We start from the raw sequence: 20,834 nt of genomic DNA, 5'->3' as shown, positions 1-20,834 counted from the left end.
GTTTTGTTAAATACGGTTCCCGTATACGGCTGGGAAGAGGGGGGCGGGGCTTAATCGCGGCGCCCGCACTCAGCCATATTCGGGAACCGTATTTAAGTTATGTCTATGAGCCGACCGGAGTCCCGACCGCAGGCAAAAACGTGGTCGACCACGTTTTTGCCTACGGTCGGGAAACCGCATACGGACGAAAACGAAGCCGACCGGAGGCTGCGGTTCACTCCGGTCGGCTCATAGACATACATTAAATATGGTTCCCGAATGTGCGGGCGCCGCGATTAAGCCCCGCCCTACCTCCTCACAGCCGTATACGGGAACCGTATTTAACAAAACGTGGTGTGAACCCAGCCTAACACAGATTTTCCATGGACCCATTGAAATTGAAGCGTTGGAAGCAGGAAAAACTGACTGGTGTTCAGATCTGAGTGCAGGAGATTTATCAAACCCTGTGTACAGGAATCTGATTGGTTGCTATGGGCAACTGATCCACTCTTCCTCTACACAGATTTTGATAAAATTTCCCCCTTTGACAAGGGACACATTGTATTGGCTTTACGTTAGTTGGTGCATTGCCAAAATGGCAGGTTATATGGTATGGTTCATGGTATGCAGTGGTCAGTACCTGCATCCTGTGAACCAACATCAGGGTCATCAATGTGCATTGGGAGTAATGGCTATAGCCCATTTAGTCAGGTTCCAGAGAAGAGATACTGTAGCGCAAATTGATGACAAATTTTAATACTGGCATCTGAACATACATGGCATCACAGCTTATGGTATATGGGGCTGTGTAGCTGCTGACCAGTCAAAGTTTGCATGTTGACCCCTGTCAACAGACAAAAGAACCTAAATGGCCACATAAGCATTAGAACTAGACCCTCTAGCAATGGAAACTAGGTGGACCTATCCCATAAATTATTATTATTATTAGTCATAGTAGTTATTTATTTATATAGTGCCCTTGGTTCCAGAGCACTTTACATTTATTAAGGGCTTACAATCAGAAAGTGACGGGGGGTGGGGGGGGGACACAGCTGGTTATCTATGAGAGATTAGGGAAATAGCAGTTCCCCTGGCAGTAGGGTTATTGTAGGTCATAGGGTTGCTGGCAGAGAGGAGGATTGGAAATTACATGAGGGGTGGATATTGGGTCTAAGATGTATGGAGGGGACAGGTTGTGGATGGTCTTGTATGTCATGGTGAACAGTTTAAGCTGAATTCATTGGGCAACCTTTATCTTTTACATCATGTGGCTTTCCTTAGGAAATCAGCTGTTCATTAGGGGTTCTGGGAGCCTTACTAGATGTCAATTTGAAAAAGTTTTTTTTTTATAAGGCAACCATTTTTTAATACCACCCACATTCTGCATATTCCAGCCTCATGCCTATATAAACAGTGCAGCCAGCTACCACCCTTATACACAGTGCAGTTAACTACCCCCACATGTTCACTTTTCTTCTCCCAAGAGTCTCTCCAGGTGCTGGAAGAAGCATTCCTCATTGTTTCTGCTCTCTGCTGGCTGCAGTACTTGTGTCTCCTCTAGTACAGAGAAGATATAGCTAATGCAGCTTTCTGAGCTTTAAAGGGGTACTCCGCTGAAAAACATCTTATCCCCTATCCAAAGGATACCGGATAAAATGTCTGGCCGCGGGGGTCCCCATCGCCGGGCCGTCAGCGGCAGCTTCTGGAGCACGGAAGCTTGGAGCTTCCGCGTTTGTGACGTCACGCCACAACCCCTCCATTCATGTATTTGGGAGGCGGCTAGTACGTAGCCATCACGCCTCCTCCCATAGACATGAATGGAGGGGGCATAGCGGCTGTAGTCGCCAGTTATCTGGCACGGATTGGAGTTCGCTGTCGTGTCGGAGATGATCTTTGGATAGGGGATATTATGTTTTTCGGTGGAGTACCCCTTTAAGGAAGTGAAGAGGTTAGCCAGATAAAAGATGCTTCCGAGATGTTGGTTTTCAACAGATTATGTATACTACAATGCGAATAAGTTGAGATCATAGCCCAGAAGCGTATTTGTGATTTAGCAGCGCACAACGCATACTGGAGTTAATATGGCTCTATTTGTTTACACCCTTAACAGTTGCCTTAAATATGTAAGTCACACCATTGAAGGGGTTATCCAGGAATAGGAAAACAGAGCGGATTTATGGAAAAATGAAAGAAATCATTACAAAGGACAATTGGTCCTGCAAAAAACAAGCCCTCATATGGGTTTCGAGATGAAAAAATTAAGAGTTATGGCTCTTAACGCCTCAATGATAAAGGGCGTACAGGTACGCCCTTTCGTCTTGGTACTTAAAGACCGAGGGCATACCTGTATGCCCTGGTCCCGTTACCTGGGTTTGAAGCCGATGCTCAGCATTAACCCTTTAGACGCCGCAATGAAATTTGATTGTGGCGTCTAAATGCGGGGGTTAACATGCCGTTAGCTCAGTGGAGCTGATCAGGACATCTGTGGCGAAATCGCAGGTTCCGATCAGGGCCCTTACCTGCCTCCTCGCTGTCTGATCGATTGTCTGAAGCTCTGGCCAGCCATGGAAGACTAGACCAGCAGAGAACCGATAACACTGATCAATGCTGAGGCAGCATTGAACAGTGTATGCAAAAAAAAGATTGCATGTTATAACCCCTTATGGGGACTAAAAATAAATAAAAGTAAAATGTGGAAAAAAAAATTGTTAATAAAAGTGAATTAACCCTTTCCCTAATAAAAGTTTGAATCCCTGCCCCTCTTCCCAGTTTTTTAAAATAATGTAATAAAAAATAAACATAATCATATGTGGTACCTGCAAACTACTAAAATACAAGATGGACGATGGCATACACGTAAAAAAAAACACCAATGACCAAAATTGCATTTTTAGTCACTTCATATACCATAAAAAAATGTATAAAAAGCGATCAAAAAGTCCCATATTGCCACGTATGTGGAAAAATAAAAAAAAGCTATAGGGATCAAAAGGGGACAATTTTAACCCCTTAAGGACTCAAGGTTTTTCAGTTTTTGCACTTTCGGTTTTTCCTCCTTACCTTTTAAAAATCATAACCCTTTCAATTTTCCACCTAAAAATCCATATTATGGCTTATTTTTTGCGTCACCAATTCTACTTTGTAATGACATTAGTCATTTTACCCAAAAATTCACGGCGAAACGGAAAAAAAAAATCATTGTGCGACAAAATCGAAGAAAAAACACCATTTTGTAACTTTTGGGGGCTTCCGTTTCTACGCAGTGCATATTTCGGTAAAAATTACACCTTGTCATTATTCTGTAGGTCCATACAGTTAAAATGATACCCTACTTATATAGGTTTGATTTTGTCGTACTTCTGAAAAAATCATAACTACATGCAGGAAAATATATATGTTTAAAAATGTCATCTTCTTACCCCTATAACTTTTTTATTTTTCCACGCACAGGGCGGTATGAGGACTATTTTTTTGCGCTGTGATCTGAAGTTTTTATCGGTATGATCTTTGTTTTGATCGGACTTTTTGATCACTTTTTATTCATTTTTTAATGGTATAAAAAGTGACCAGAAATATGCTTTTTTGGACTTTGGAATTTTTTTTGCGCGTACGCCATTGACCGTGCGGTTTAATTAATGATATATTTTTATAGTTCGGACATTTACGCACGCGGCGATACCACATATGTTTTTTTTTTATTTACACTGTTTTATTTTTTTTATGGGAAAAGGGGGGTGATTCAAACTTTTATTAGGGAAGGGGTTAAATGATCTTTATTAACACTTATTTTTTACAATGTTAAAGCTCCCATAGGGACCTATAACACTGCACACACTGATCTCTCATGCTGATCACTGGCGTGTATTAACACGCCTGTGATCAGTGTTATCGGCGCTTGACTGCTCCTGCCTGGATCTCAGGCACGGAGCAGTCATTCGTCGATCGGACACCGGGGAGGCAGGTAAGGGCCCTCCCGGTGTCCTGTAAGCTGTTCGGGACACCGCGATTTTACCGCGGCGGTCCCGAACAGCCCGACTGAGCAGCTGGGATACTTTAACTTCAGACGCGGCGGTCAGCTTTGATCGCTGCGTTTGAAGGGTTAATACAGGGCATCACGTGATCGGTGATGTCCTGTATTAGCCGCGGGTCCCGGCCGTTGATAGCCGCCGGGACCGACCCGATATGATGCGGGGACACCGCGTGACCCTGCGGCATATCGCGGGAGCCGGCGGAGGATGTAAGTATACGTCCTGCGTCGTTAAGCATACTAATTTTGGTGCATGTAGTTATTTTTTTAAAGTAGTAAAATAAAATAAAACCTTTATACATTGGGTATCCTTGTAACTGTATGTAACTAAAGAATAAAGATCAGGTGTCATTTTTACCAAAAAATGCACTACTTAGAAACGGAAGCCCCCTTACAAAATGGTGTATGTTTTTTAAAATTTCACTCCACAAATAAATTGTTTCGTCATAGATTTTCTGGTGAAATGATTGATGTCATTACAAAGTACAATTGGTGATGCAAGAAAAAAGCCCTTATATAGGTCTGCAGGTGGAAAATTGAAAGTGTTATTTTTAGAAGGGGAGGAGGAAAAAATAAAAGTGAAAACACAAAAATTGGCCTGGTCTTTGAGACCAAAATGGGCTTGGTGCTTAAAGGAGTACTCCAGTGGAAAACATTTTTCTATTTTTTATTAACTGGTGCCAGAAAGTTACAGATTTGTAAATTACTTCTATTTAAATATCTTAATCCTTCCAATACTTATCAGCTGCTGTAAACTACAGAGGAAGTTGTATAGTTCTTTTCTCTCTGACCACAGTGCTCTCTGCTGACACCTCTATCCAAGTCAGGAACTGTCCAGAGCAGTAGAGTTTTGCTATGGGGATTTGCTCCTGCTCTGGACAGTTCCTGACGTGAACAGAGGTGTCAGTAGAGAGCACTGTGGTCAGACAGAAAAGAAATTAAAAAAGAAAAGCACTTCCTGTGGAGCATACAGCAGTTAAGTACTGGAAGGAATACAAATTTTAATAGAAGTAATTTACAAATCTGTTTAACTTTGTGGCACCAATTGATTTAAAAATATATATTTTCCACCGGAGTGGCCCTTTAAGGCTGGTTTCACACCACGTTTTTCAAATACGGTAACCATATACGGTTTTCCACAAAAAAACGTATACGGCCGTATCCGAAACCGTATGCATAGAGAATGCATTGTAAGACGTATTCCAAATGTTGTGTACGGTTGCATCCGTTTTGCCTCGGATACGGTTTTGCCGATTTTTCAACCGTAGGCAAAAACGCTGTCGACCACGTTTTTGCCTCCGGTTGGAAAACCGTATGCAAACCGTATGCGGTTCTTTTAACATTGTTGTCTATGAGAACTGTACACAGAATTTCAGAATACGGTTGTATACGGTTTTTCTAATCCGTTTTTGGAGTTGACACATGCGCAGAAGGAAATTCAATAGAACAATAGTAACTTTATTAAATTGCTGGAAAACTAATTCCAACAAAATTGCAAAACCGTTGGCAAAAACGGATTCAAACGGATAGAACCGTACATACGTTTTGGAACCGTATACGTGGAAAAACCGTATTTGGAGTCATACGGTTGTATACGGTTGCATGCGGTTTTTGCCATACGTTTTTTTTAGCAGAAAACCGTTTACGGTAACCGTATTTGAAAAACGTGGTGTGAACCCAGCCTAAGGGGTTAAAAGGAAAGAAGTAAATGGAAAGTTCAAAAAAGAAAATTTGCCTGGACCTTAAGGGGTTAATACATGAAAGAAATTAAAACTGGAACATAGAAATACCTAATCATATGGTCACAGACAGGCATACACTGGCTATTTAAGTCAGGGATAAGTGTACCGTACAACTATACGAACATATACAAGAAATAATTCCTTAGTTACCATCTAGTGGCCAGATACCAGGTCTACAGAGACGATCTGCAAACTGTCATCACTATGCAGAGAATACTGATAGTTGCTGTCACAGACACAATACATAACAATTATTTTGACCTTACTGACTTAATACTTGTTTTCCTCCAAAAATAGCAATTCTGGAACATCTTCTATTGGATTTTCTTCCTTTTAAAAATGTATGAATAAATTGCAGTCCACAAGTATGCATACAATTTTTTTTCATAGCTAAAATTATGTATGCATGTAAGCCACACTTATTTCATACATTTTTAAGAGGAATAACATAGCAATGTCACAACATAGAATTCTAAGTAAAAATGCCCCAATACAAGGAGGAGAGGTGACAGATCCTCTAGGTCCAGTGACTCACAGCCAATGTCTTCTCTTATTAAATTCATTTTCTTTTGTTGTATTATTCTTCATTCAGCGCATCCTGCTATGACAGCCTTTCCTGATGACTTAGGATATTGCTGCCAAGACTTGCTTCTACAGTCACTCCTCCCCCAACACAAATAAATTCAGACCCCTTAAATTAATTCAGATTAGACCCCTAAATGAATATAGACCCCAGACCACATTTCTAAATATTGTCAGACCCCAGACCAAACCCTTAAATTTAATTCAGTCCCCAAAATCCATACCCTAAAATTGATTTATATTCCAAAACAAATTCACACTCCAGGCTAGACACCAAAACTTATTCAGACCCCCAGATGTGACAATTATCTTCAGATCTGAGACCAGAACCTTAATCTGCAGACTCCAGACTAGACCCCTTTATAGACATATTCTTTCTCCCTGGATTCTCTTCAGCTCCAGGAACCTCTACACATGACCCTGGTGGTGAACAGCATGTGTACAGTTTCGAACTGTATAAGAGCCCACAAACAAGATAAATAAGTATTATTAACTGATAGGCTAATTTCACACAATGTTGTTGCTTTACCTCCCAGCTATATGTCAGCATCCTGTCAAAAAAGTGATGCTGATGTATACTGTGACGTACACCAGTGAGCACAGGGACTTTAGAGTACAGCAAGATGAACGTGGCGGAGCAGGAAACAGGCTTGAACGTAGGGCTGGGCGGTATACCGGTTCATACCAAATACCGAAATTTTTGTGCTGCACGATATGAATTTTAACCAATACCGCTATACCGGTTTGGCTCCTCCCCCTGGAAATGAATGAATTATCAGCCCAGCGCTGCGCTGTCCCCACATCGGGGAACTAATCATATGTGACCCACGAGTGCTGTTCCCCCAATTAATTATCAGCCCAGAGCTACTACTCACATATGTCACCCCCAACGCTGCCCTCCTGGTCCTCCTGTTTGTTGCGACCGCTGGCACTGACACTCTATACCAGTGGTATTCAACCTCCGGATGTTGCAAAACTACAACTCGCAGCGCCAACGGCTGTCCGGGCATGCTGGGAGTTGTAGTTTTGCAACATCTGGAGGTCCACAGATTGCAAACCACTGCTCTATACTGTATCCCTATGCCCAGGCTGCAAAAGGTAAACAAAATTAACTTTAACTCGCCTTCCCCGTCGGTCCGTACTTGATTCCAAGGGAATAGAACATCGGAGAGCCGTCAGCCTATCACCAGCCGCAGCAATGTTCCACCTGGGCCGGTGATAGGTTGAGCCCACTGTCATGTAAGAAGCCGACTTCTTACATGACAGTGGGCTCAGCCTATCATCGGTCGAGGCGGAACATCGCTGCGGCCGGTGATAGACTGATGGCTGTTCTACGTTCACGTCCCCAGCGTAAGGCCGACGTCGGAACATGCGTTAGTTTACCTTTTGCAGCTCAGGCATAGGGATACCGCACAGTATAGAGTGTCAGCGCCGGCAGCCCGCAACAAACAGTAGGACGAGGAGGCAGTGCTTGCGGGTGACGTGAGTAGTACCCCAATGGGGACAGCGCTATATACCGTGGAACCGCCATAAGTTACAAAAATTCTGCGATATACACATATTTGGCCATACCGCCCAGCCCTACTTGAACGTAGTCTCTACATACTGAATGAACCCACTGCTGTGCACTACAGTATACTTTTATTTATATTTATTTATATAGCGCCTACAGATTCCGCAGCGCTTACATCAACATCCTTTTTTTTGTGATAGAACATACACCACTAGCCAGCTTTATCTACACCTCCCCCAGTTCATTTCTTGAAGAGCCTCTGCTTCAGGATCTTACCAGTCACTGGAGAAAGTAAGCAGAATTAAAAGTCAGGTGTATTGTTGTAATATTTGATCTTTTCCATCAGTTTATCATGTGCTTTATGATATAAGCTTTTTTTGTTATTATAATCTCTGTCTTATCTCTTTCAACTCTTCATTCACAGCTCACAAATGGATGTACGGTGGTTTAGAGAGCAATGTTTTTCTACAGTACTTGGCCTGGGTCACATATCCCGTTGTCCTCATCACTTTCTCTGCAGGATTCACACAGATTCTGGCTCCTCAGGCTGTGGGTATGTGTAAACACCTCATGTGTAACCTTGTGTCACATATTGACAAGTGCTGTGCAAGGTTTCTGCAGAGATATTGCATTTGAAGGGCGTTTGAATGGTTGAATGAACCATCTGGTAAATGATCATTTTACCAACGTAGGCACATTTTAGGTGATATTGTCCAATACAGTTGTTCACATTTATCATACATGTTCTGTTTCCCCAGGTAAGAAATGGCTGATGTATATTGCCTGCTGTGACATTATAGAAACATGACAATCTTTCCCTGTTGTTTGCTCTTTTTACAACGGCTGTATATGTATTGACCAATTGACCCATATATATTCAACTATTAGTGATTAACAGATAACATTATTTTTGTTATGTTTGTTAGTTGTCAGCTTAAATTTTCATTCACTATTATAATTTACCCAATTATTGTTCATTCTGGTTGGAATTGTTTGTTCCCTTACGTCCTAACCAGCAGCACAAGTGGGGTGTTCTGCCCCTGTGAAGCTGGCAGGACGGTGGAATTTTTAATTCCGCCCAAGCAATTTAAATTAATTAGCCCCCCCATAAAAGGCCTCCTCCCCTAGGCCATCTCGCTTTTTTTTCTTTCCTGTGTAAGGACAGCAGGACGGTGCAGGCTCCTTTGGAGCCTGCCTGGATGTCTCCCCTGTATTTTGGGGAGATATTTTTGGGGCGCAGTACCTTTTCCAACTGCCCCCTGTTTTTTTCTCTTTTTATTATCTGGGCCTCCGGCCTGATTTATCTTAAAACAATTTGTTTTGACTATTTTATGTTGCTAGAAGGATCTGGTAATCCCTCCTAGCATTAGGGATGCCGCCGCAGGTTTTTTCTTACCCGCCGGCGTCCCACGTGTCCCGGCGCACGCTTGTTTTCCTCCGCGCCTCCATTACACTGTGCGAGCCGTGGACCGGAAGTACGTCGTCTGACGACTTCCGGTCCCGGCCTCACTTTTCTTCAGCGCTTTGCGCTGCCTTTAAAGTTTATATTTAGGTGAAAATTCAGGCGTGAGCCCTTTCCTAGTTAGGGAAGGGCTCAGTGGATAATTTTTATTAAAATTCCCTTCCGTGTGTTTCAGCCTATTGCAGGCTGTTCTTTCTCTGAAGGGGGCGGGGCTTCCGGGTCCCTTCCCATATAAAGACAGCTGAGACCTTCATTCATTCTCTGCTGCCATCATAGCTAGTCCTATTTACAAGCCTAGCATTAGTGGTTAGAGCTCCTATCTGCATTATAGGTATCTCTCCCTCTCTATTTGGCGCTAGGGCAATAATAATTTTATTTTATTATCCCTTACTTATTTTATTTCCTTTCCAGAGTCATGTTTACTCCCTCCTCTAGTGACCCACACTCTGGTGGTCGTAAGGCTAGCGCCAAAAAACGTCATCTAACTTGCGCCAATTGCGGCACTCCTCTTCCGGACGCTTATGAATATAACAGGTGTCCCGGTTGCCATCCACTCTCTAATCCAGCTGAACCTACTGTCCAGGACATGTTCATTTGGATGAAGGAGTTTATGGGAAATTCCATATCTGAAATTAAGAGTGCTCTTGTTCCCAAAAGAGCTAGAACTGAATCCACTCCTCCTTCTGTGGCGGAAGAATCCGTTATGTCGGTCGATGTATTGGACCAGAGGTCATCTGTACAGTCTGAACAACCTGTTGAGGTGAAGATGTTTCCGCCTCTTTTCCCTGCGGAAAAGACGCAGAGATTACTTAGGTCCATCCGGTCAAGGGACCAGGATGTTGACCAAGGGGAAGCCTCTGCATCCACCTCTAGAGAACCTTGGGTTTTCAAGGTGAATGATGCATGCAAAAAGATGATGAAGGCTGAGTGGAAGCACCCAGATAAACCTGCGCTTGTCACTCGCACCTTCAAGTTGATGTACCCTCTCTCGGACGCGGAATCTGATTCCTGGATGCCACCTCCTAAGGTTGATATGGCGGTAAATAAACTGTCCAAAAGAGTCTTGGTTCCCACGGATGATGGAAGCAACCTCCAGGACCCGCTTGATAGGAAGGTGGATTCCCTTCTCAGACGCACATATTCAGCAGCATCAGCGTCTGCCTCTGTGGCTATTGCCTCGGGAGAAGTGTCTGACTTCGTGAAGGAGCGCGTGGAGCGCATACAAACCGAGATTGACAACAATGTCCCCAGGGAAGACATCTTGGACAGCTTCAAGACACTCCTCCTTGGTATAGACTTCCTCTGCGAGGCCTCCCAGCAACACCTTAAGCTAGCTGCCAAGTCCATGGCACTCGCTTCTGCTAGCAGACGTCCCTTGTGGTTACGCCCTTGGGTAGCGGACAACACCTCCAAGTTTAACTTGTGTGGGATGCCCTTCGAGCCTACTTGGCTATTTGGTTCTGAACTGGATCGCATAATGGAAGGTTATGCTGACAAAAAAGGCAGGTGCCTTCCTGTTCAGGCCTTTCGGGGTAAAGGTAGAACCAGAGGGGGGAAGTCCCAGGGCCCGTCTAGATCCCAGAGACGTCAGTCCTTCCAAAAACGTGGTGGAGGTCGCGGCCGCGGTAAAGACCGGAAGGCCGAGCTATGACTCTCCACTGACATCCACCAACGTTTTCCCTCTCCCTTCCCCTCAAGTGTTTTTTGCAGAGAATCTATCTGCCCATCCTCCTCCAGTAGGAGGACGTTTAAGTTTATTCCTTACAACCTGGATGCAAGAAATCCAGGATCCCTCGGGGTACAGGATAGAATTTACCTCCCCTCCCCCAAGGAAGTTTGTCTTAACAAAGTTACTTCCTCAGCCAAAACAGGCTGTCATAGAACCTCAGTTCTCCAATACTGGGAAAGACAAGCTTTGGAAGAAGTTCCCCCAGATCAAAGAGGATCTGGCGTCTACTCCCCAATATTTTTGGTTCCCAAACCAAATGGCGACTGGCGCATGATAATAGACCTGCGCTACCTAAACCGATTTATAAGGAAAAGGCGGTTCATAATGGAAACCATTCGTTCGGTGGTCAGTATCCTGAACCCACAAGATCTCATGGTCACTATAGACTTGAAGGATGCATACCTTCATGTCCCTATATTTCCTGCCCACAGGAAGTTCTTAAGAATCGCCGTCACCATAAAAGGTATGGTAAGGCATTTCCAATTTGCTGTTCTACGGTTCGGCATTACCTCCGCTCCCCACACCTTCTCAAAGGTGGTGGCTCCAGTTGTCTCTGCTCTAAGACTAAAAGGCCTAGAGATTGTTCCTTATCTAGACGACTGGCTTTTAAAAGCCGCGACTCTAGACATTCTTCAAGCTCATCTTCAACTGACCCTGGATTTTCTTCAACGCCTAGGGTGGCTCATAAATTGGGAAAAATCCGAGATCATTCCATCTACCTCAAGAAGGTTCCTGGGGTCTGTCCTAGACTCCTCTCGGATGACGCTGTCTCTCACCCCAGAAAGGAGAGAGCGCGTCATAAGAGCCGCAGGGTTTTTGTCGGCACCTCGCAGAGTGCCCATCAGAACTCTAATGAAGATGTTGGGCCACATGTCAGCGTCTGCAGAAGCAGTCCCCTGGGCCCTGTGGCACCTCCGACCTCTCCAAGATCAGGTCTTGACTGCCTGGAATCGCAACCCCAGTGGGTTGGACAAAAAATGCACCCTGTCGTCCGAAGTCCGTGCCTCTCTCAGGTGGTGGACGAACCTGACAGATGGGAAGTCCTTGATTCAGTGAAGGTTACTCTCATCCAACATGAGAGAACTAAGAGCAGTTCGTCTTGCGCTCCTCCACTTTGCTCCCCATATCTTAGGGAAAGCAATAAGAGTCCGGTCAGACAACACCACCGTAGTGGCTTATATCAACAGACAGGGTGGCACAAAGTCCCAAGTGCTCCTCAAGGAGACCGGACTTATTCTATCGTGAGCAGAGTTCAACCTATCCCACCTTGTTGCAGTCCACATCAAGGGGGATCTCAACGTAGTGGCAGATCGTCTAAGTCGCGGGCTTGCAGTCCAGGGAGAATGGTCCCTCAACGAGAAGATCTTCAGGAGGATAACCCTGAAGTGGGATACACCAGAAATAGACCTCATGGCAACCCGGCTGAATGCCAAGGTGAGCAAGTTTTGTTCCCTTTACAAGGAGGACAATCCGGTGGCGATAGACGCTCTGTCCATTCCATGGAGGTTCAGGCTGGCCTACATATTCCCTCCACTTTCCATGATACCCAGGGTGTTGATGAAAGTCAGGCAAGACCAGACCTCAGTGATTGCCATCATCCCATTCTGGCCGAAGAGGTCTTGGTTCACCCAATTCATGAGGATGAGTCAGGGGCGTTATTGGAGGCTTCCCCACGTTCAGAACCTTGTGTCTCACAACACAGGCTCCTGCCTAGATCTGAGGAGACTCAATCTGACAGCCTGGAGATTGACAGGACCCTACTAAGGAGTGGGCTTCCTGCGGAGGTCTTGAGAACTATTGCACACTCTAGAGCAGAGTCTACAAACAAGGTTTACTCCAGGATAAAGAAGATTTTCCTTCAATGGTGTGCAACGAAAGAGGTAGTTACCTCAGATCCTCCTCTTTCTGCAATACTGCGTTTTCTCCAGGATGGCCTTGAAAAGGGTCTTAGCCCATCCACCTTAAAGGTTCAGGTCGCAGCACTCTCTGCCTTCCTAGGCAGGTCTCTATCACAAGAATCCCTGGTTAGAAGATTCCTCAAAGGGGCTGAAAGACTTAAACCTACAGTTCTCAGACCTATTCCCAGTTGGGATTTAACCACTGTTCTCAGGGGGTTATGCGTCCCCCCCCCCCCCCCCCCTTTGAACCTCTGGAAGAAGTAGACTTTAGGTATTTGTCCCTTAAAGTCACTTTTTTATTGGCCATAACCTCAGCCAAGAGAGTGGGTGAGCTTCAGGCCCTTTCGGCTTTCGAGCCTTACACTGTTTTTCTACAGGACAGAGTCCTGTTGAGGTTTTTACCTACCTTCCTTCCTAAGGTTCCGACTTTCTCCAATACCAACCAGGTTATTTCCCTTCCAGTTCTACTTCCTAATCCATCCTCTCCTGAAGAAGCGGTTGACCACACTCTGGACATCTCTAGAGCTCTCAGAGTCTATATTTCAAGAACTGGAGAATTCAGGAAGTCTGAACACCTCCTTGTTTCTTTTTCTGGAAAGAACAAGGGCTTGAAAGCCTCTAAACCTACCCTAAGCAGGTGGATTAAGGAAGCAATCCGAGAGACCTTCATAGTCCAGGAGCTAACTCCTCCTGCCTTTGTCACTGCCTATTCCACTAGGGCAGTTGCTACTTCCTTTGCTGAGAAAAGGTCTGTTCCTCTGGAACAGATTTGTGCTGCTGCTTCTTGGAGCACCCACAATACTTTTTTGAGTCATTACAGGGTTAATGCCAAACGATCGGAAGAGTTGGCCTTTGGGCAGTCAATCCTAAGTGCCACTCTGCCGTAGTCCCTCCCTATTTGTGTTGTTACTCGCTAAGTCCCCACTTGTGCTGCTGGTTAGGACGTAAGGGAAGCGTTAATTTTTTACGTAAATTTGTTTTCCCTTAGTCCTAACAGCAGCACACAAATTTCCCGCCCTAACCTTTTTTGTTACTTGTTATTAAGCGAGATGGCCTAGGGGAGGAGGCCTTTTATGGGGGGGCTAATTAATTTAAATTGCTTGGGCGGAATTCAAAATTCCACCATCCTGCCAGCTTCACAGGGGCAGAACACCCCACTTGTGCTGCTGTTAGGACTAAGGGAAAACAAATTTACGTTAAAAATTAACGCTTTTCTTTAATGTTGTTATAATGTTTATTGCTTCCCTCACTCTGCAATGTTGGTGCGGCAGCAAGACACACTTTTAAAACTCCTGGCAACTCCTTAGCCCACTGATAAAATAAGTGGTTTATGGAATTGCCGAAAGTCCGATAGACTTACATGGGACTTCCAATAAACCTGTAGACAGCTCACTTTAGCAGCTGGCTATGGAGTTGCTAGGAGTTTTAACAATGTATCTTGCTGTCGCACCAACTTTGTAGTACTTTATTTACTTTATAAGCATAGACAACCTTGACTCCCCAATTTTGTTCTATATTTTTCTTACCAGTATACATAACTTTATACAATATTTTATAAAGTTCAAAGCTGCAAAAAGTGATTTTAACTGTGGCTGACTTTTTTTTCTCCTTTTTACAGGGTATTTTTGTGTCTATTGAAGTAAAATAGCCTTTAGTCAAAGCACCAGTCCATTACTGTCTTTGAGACCTTTCAACTAAGGACAGGCTTCATTTTACTCACTCACCCCTGCTGTGCTATCTGACATTTTCCTGCTTATATTTATAGTACTGTTATCTTACTTTACACCATGTCCCACCACCTAGCTTTCTAGGTGAAGCAAGTCCTATTAAATAACTGAACCATCTGCTCTTCATATAACATATATTTCCTGATGCTGCAAAAAGTAATGCTGCTCAATGCACTGTTTTGTCTGGTAAAATGCCGGGCAACATGATGGAAACTCACCAGACCCCCATTAAAGCCAATAAGGTTCATCAGGCCCTATTGGTGTCCAGCGTGCAGAGGATAGGCCGCAGCGGTCTTTTGTTCTACATCTATGACTGAGCAGAACAATGGAAAAAATGCAGATGGAAACCTAACTTTCAGAAGGTGGTTGGAATGCATGACCAAGATGTAGGAATTCTCTATTCTCACATGTATAATGTTTGGATATGCTTTTTTATGTTATAATATAGAAGTTCAGACTTCTAGCCATCAGTTCTAGGTGATTACAGGCAGATATGTTTCTTTACCAATATGAAATGATAAGCAGTTGAGAAACTCAAATACCTTTAAAAAGAAGCCATGTTTGTGGACACTTGGCTGTATAGAAAGGAAGTTGATTTTTATGTTATCACTCTTATAGTGCAATGTAGTCTCTTTATGATAACTTTCATTTTAATATCTTACAGGCTCTGGCATACCAGAAATGAAGACTATCTTACGTGGTGTGGTACTCAAGGAATATCTAACACTTAAAACATTTATTGCCAAAGTCATTGGACTAACTTGTGCCCTTGGAAGTGGAATGCCATTAGGAAAAGAAGTGAGTATGGACTTTTTCTCCACTAAGCTACTGGATCCCCGAAAGGCCCCATTAAAGTCAATGGTATCTGTCAGGTCTTGGTGGAGTCGGTTGTGCTCTGACCCGTTTTGGGTCCGAATGGACCCACAATGGCACAGAGCACAACAGCAATGTGTGTGAACATTGTCTAACAGTTCTTTACAACAGAAAATTTTTGTGCATGTGAATTTGCCTCTTTATGAAAAATAAATGTTAAACTGACACGGGCCAATATGAATTTTCGGTGATCAGTAGCCAATGTTAAGGCTACATCATGGGTGACTGAGTACTGATCTTGTTGTTACATGCATATTATTAGAAGATGAAAATGTAAAGTGAGCAGGAACCAATGGGCTTTACACATGACAGATAAATGCAGCCTCTAATACCAACACATGGAGCACAAATGATGCCTGCAGAACCCTGAAATAGGATTACCTGCGAAAGTCATTTGAAACAGCATTTATTTGTTTGAAGCAAATATGTTTCAGTCAGCAATCTGCCAGCCCGCCACATGCAGTGACATTATGTATCATTGAATGAATGGAAGCTGACATTTCTCCTTTTCATCTCCTCAGGGTCCGTTTGTGCATGTTGCCAGTATGTGCGCTGCTCTGCTCAGCAAGTTCATGTCTCTCTTTGGAGGAATATACGAGGTGAGTACATAAGGTGACGCTCTCCGGTTATCCATTTTATTTCTACTCTTGTGGAATAGTTTGGCTGTCTCTTGTGCTTTTTGACTGCTTCGCTAGTTTTGCGAGAAATTATTATTATTGTTATTTATTTATTTATATAGCGCCCTTGGTTCCATGGCACTTTACATATGATAAAAGTAACAGTGCATGACACTAACATGGGACCGTTGAGCATTACACAGAGTAACTTGCCGACTGACAGAGGGGGAGAAGCAGACATGTTTTCAACAGTAATAAAAGACAATCACCCCTCACAACTAGTGCAGTCCATACAAAGAGGGGCTACTTCAAGACCTAATGATCACAAATAGGCCTGCTATGATGTCAGTAGTTCAGGTGGGCATCACCTAGGCAATAGAGACAAAAACATGACAGGTATTTGTCGAGAAGCTTGGAGGGTACTTTAGGGCGGTCAGGTAGGTTGGGGGACACGATCGACTGTACTTTGTAAAGGATTGGTGCAACCCTCATAATTGCTCCCTTATACAGTGATCCCTTAACTTACAATGGCCTCAATATACAATAGTTTCAATATACAATGGTCTTTTCTGCACCATTGTAACTTGAAACCAGACTCAACATACAATGCTACGGACAGTCCAGATCTGCGAAAAGTGTCAATGACTGGAAGAACTGACCAATCAAAATGGACATTTCACTGGTAAAACACCTGTATTACTAAAGTGCATGCACTGACTGATGTCTGGTAGTGCCTCCTACAGTACAGAGAGGTACTACATGTTCTGTACTCTTTATCTGTGCTAGGGTTAGCCGCTCCTATGGACACCAGGTAAAAGCAGCTCCATTTTACTTTTTTTTAGGACATTGCTTGTACTATACAGGACCCCGAAGAAGCTCCTGTTCTCTACATAGACAGTGATTTAAAGCTCCCAGCAGCTCTTTCTTACTTTAATATGTAAGGATTTGCTTTATCTGTATTAGGTATCTACTTATTTTTCTTCAGTCCTCACTTTTTCCTATTTTTGGATGACATTTTGGGGGCTTCAGAACCAATTACCAGGTTTCCATAGAGTTATGGTCTCTGCATACAATGGTTTCAACATACAATGGTCGTCCAGGAACTAATTAACATTGATACTTGAGGGACCACTGTATTATCATATATATTGTCATTCTTGTGAGCTGTCTAGTGCGCTCCGATAACTAACCTTCCGTCCAGGGGAGCCATGCAAGCTGGTACCTATATTTTTGTGGGAAGGGGGGGGGGGGGGGGGAGTTTGTCTGTTTATCTTATTTTATTTTAGACTAGCTGAGTACCCGGCGTTGCCCGGTTTTTCCTTCCTAATCCTTGTTGGGGAGGAAAATAAATAAAGGAGGAAGCTTTTGACTTCATATCTCGTCCTCATATATTGTTGTCATATCCCAACCCCATATCCCGACCTCCTATCCCGACCTCCTATCCCGTCATCATATCTCAACCTCATATCCCGTCCTGACATCTCGTCCTCCTATCCCGTCCTCCTATCCCGTCCTCCTATCCCGTTCTCCTATACCGTCCTCCTATCCCGACCTCCTATCCCGACCTCCTATCCCGTCCTCCTATCCCGTCCTCCTATCCCGTCCTCCTATCCCGACCTCCTATCCCGACCTCCTATCCCGACCTCCTATGCCGTCCTCCTATGCCGTCCTCCTATCCCGACCTCCTGTCCCGACCTCCTTTCCCGTCCTCCTTTCCCTTCCTCATATCTCGACCTCCTATCCCGACCTCCTTTCCCGTCCTCCTATCTCGACCTCCTATCTCGACCTCCTATCTCGACCTCCTATCCCGTCCTCCTATCCCATCGTCCTATCTCGACCTCCTATCCTGACCTCCCATCCCGACCCGTAATATGTGTACCAGGTATTGAAATAGCTCCAGCCGTACAGAAGTTATATGGGAACATACATTTCCCATTGATTTGCATGGGACTTTAAACAAAAACCCTGACCCTCACAAAAGGGGGTAGTTAAGGGTTAAATTAACTATCCTATATTTTAAGTGGACATATAAGTAACATGTGACCAAGTACTGTATTATCGAAATATCTCCAGCCGTTTAGAAGTTATGCAGTAACATATATTTCCCATTGACTTGCATGGGACTTTAAACATAAGGCCCACCCCTGGCAAATGGGGGTGAGTAAGGGTTAAATCACCTATCCTATGTTTGTTGTTGACATATTAGTAACATATGTGCCAAGTTTCATGTTAATATCTTTAGCCGTTTGAAAGTTTTTGTGGAACATACACACATACATACACACACGTTGAGTTTTATATATATATATATATATATATATAGATTATTTTATTGGCTTATGTTTTATTATGATCAGCTACCTGGATATGCTCTATCGTATGCTCACTTCAATTCCACACGATTTACTGTTACTTGCTGTTTATACAGATGACTGGATAAATGTACTGGAATTTGTAGATCCGTCTTATTATCTGTCTGTTGAATTGTCCAGGGAATGTCCCGACTACAGTTTCATTTTTGTAAAATGGTTAAAACAATAAAAATATATATAAATATATATATATATATATATATATATATATATATATATATATATATAAAACTCAACGTATGTATGTTCCAGCATCACGTTCAAACGGCGAAAGATATTAACATGAAACTTGGCACACATGTTACTTATATGTCAACAACAAACGTAGGATAGGTAATTTAACCCTTACTCACCCCCATTTGCCAGGGGCGGGGTTTTTGTTTAAAGTCCCATACAAGTCTATGGGAAATATAAGTTACTGCATGACTTCCAAACTGCTGGAGATATTTTGATAATACTCAGTCACATGTTACTTATATGTCCACTTAAAATATAGGATAGTTAATTTAACCCTTAACTACCTCCATTTGTGAGGGTTGGGGTTTTTGTTTAAAGTCCCATGCAAATCAATGGGAAATGTATGTTCCCATATAATTTCCGTACGACTAGAGATATTTCAATACCTGGTACACATATTACGGGTCAAGATAGGAGGTCGGGATATGACAATAATATATGAGGACAAGATATGAAGTCAAAAGCTTCCTCTGTTGATTTTCCTCCACAACAAGGATTAGGAAAGAAGAACCATGCAACGCCGGGTACTCAGCTAGTGTATGTATGTATGTATGTATGTGTATATATATATATATATATATATATATATTTAAATATATATTTAAATAAATATATATTGTGAGAAGGTGAAAGAAAGGGGCCATCGTGGATGGCCAGTATGTGCCACCGAGGTTCCTGGCCTCGGTGGATTAAAAGTTGATAATTTTCTAGTGTCTGTGCTGCAGTTTGCAGACGGACACTGCAGTTGTAGTATAGCTGCAAAGCTAACCCGAGACGGTTCTTACTGGGAATGGCCAAGTGTTGGCTTGGGGCCATTCCCCACAATCCAGGTCGCCTTTTGTTGGCCTTAAAGGCAGCTTGCTCCACCTGGAATGCATGTTTTTAGCTTACGCTGTGTGAGCGGTGAGCTGGCTCTAGTCTGAAAGCTGGGGAGCAACCTGCCTGGAGGCCTGGAAAAGACTTTATTATTGCCTCACGGTATGGACTCTGGTGTGAACCAATGCCTAAGGAACGCAGGTTTACATTGTTTTCTTTTTCTGAACTAAGACTGTTTTGTTATTGCTAAGTGTGAATAAAACACGGAACTTTGATTTAAAAATCCTGATTCCTTGCCTCTTTAATTGCAACCGCACCTGTCTACAAGAGCGAGTCATCACAATATATATATATATATATATATATATATATATATATGGCAAATTAAGCAGGGCATTTTTGAAGGCATTCTAAATATTGCCTCTTTCTCTATATACACCTTATTTAGGAATAAACTGAAGAAAACAAATGTGTTTAACCCCTTAAGGACCAAGGACGTACCGGTACGTCCTTGGTCCTGCTCTTCTGATATAACGCGGGGTTACACAGTAACCCCGCGTCATATCACGGCGGGCCCGGCGTCATAGTGAAGCCGTGACCCGCCTCTAATAGCGCGCAGCGCAGTGAAAGTTCCCGGCTAGCTCAGTCGGGCTGTTCGGGATAGCCGCGGCTAATCGCAGCATCCCGAAGAGCTGACAGGACAGCAGGAGGGCCCCTTCCTGCCTCCTCGCTGTCCGATCGCCGAATGACTGCTCAGTGCCTGAGATCCAGGCATGAGCAGTCATGCGGCAGAATCGTTGATCACTGGTTTCTTATGAGAAACCAGTGATCAACATAGAAGATCAGTGTGTGCAGTGTTATAGGTCCCTATGGGACCTATAACACTGCAAAAAAAAAGTGGAAAAAAAAAGTGAATAAAGATCATTTAACTCCTCCCCTATTAAAAGTTTGAATCACCCCCCTTTTCCAATAAAAAAAAAACACAGTGTAAATAAAAATAAACATATATGGTATCACCGCGTGCGGAAATGTCCGTATTATAAAAATATATCATTAATTAAACCGCTCGATCAATGGCGTGCGCGCAAAAAAATTCCAAAGTCCAAAATAGTGCATTTTTGGTCACTTTTTATATCATTTAAAAATGAATAAAAAGTCCGATCAATAAGTCCTATCAATGCAAAAATGGTACCGTTAAAAACTTCAGATCACGGCGCAAAAAATTAGCCCTCATACCGCCCCATACACAGAAAAATAAAA

General features: G+C 43.3%; 1 protein-coding gene across 2 annotated transcripts in view; it reads left to right on the top strand.

The window, feature by feature from the left end:
* CLCN2 (chloride voltage-gated channel 2) overlaps positions 1-20,834 on the top strand; it is a 189,884-nt gene that overhangs the window by 77,046 nt on the left and 92,004 nt on the right. For both annotated transcript variants that reach the window (XM_056565666.1, XM_056565667.1), the window contains exons 4-6: positions 8,268-8,396; positions 15,324-15,457; positions 16,054-16,131. In XM_056565666.1, the coding sequence (XP_056421641.1) occupies positions 8,268-8,396; positions 15,324-15,457; positions 16,054-16,131 (341 nt within the window). The remainder of the gene's footprint in view (positions 1-8,267; positions 8,397-15,323; positions 15,458-16,053; positions 16,132-20,834) is intronic.

The sequence above is a fragment of the Hyla sarda genome, chromosome 3 (assembly GCF_029499605.1).
Source record: "Hyla sarda isolate aHylSar1 chromosome 3, aHylSar1.hap1, whole genome shotgun sequence".
NCBI classification, from domain to species: Eukaryota; Metazoa; Chordata; class Amphibia; order Anura; family Hylidae; genus Hyla; species Hyla sarda.
Note: the sequence above shows the minus strand (reverse complement) of the source record. Positions and strands in the feature narration are given on the sequence as shown.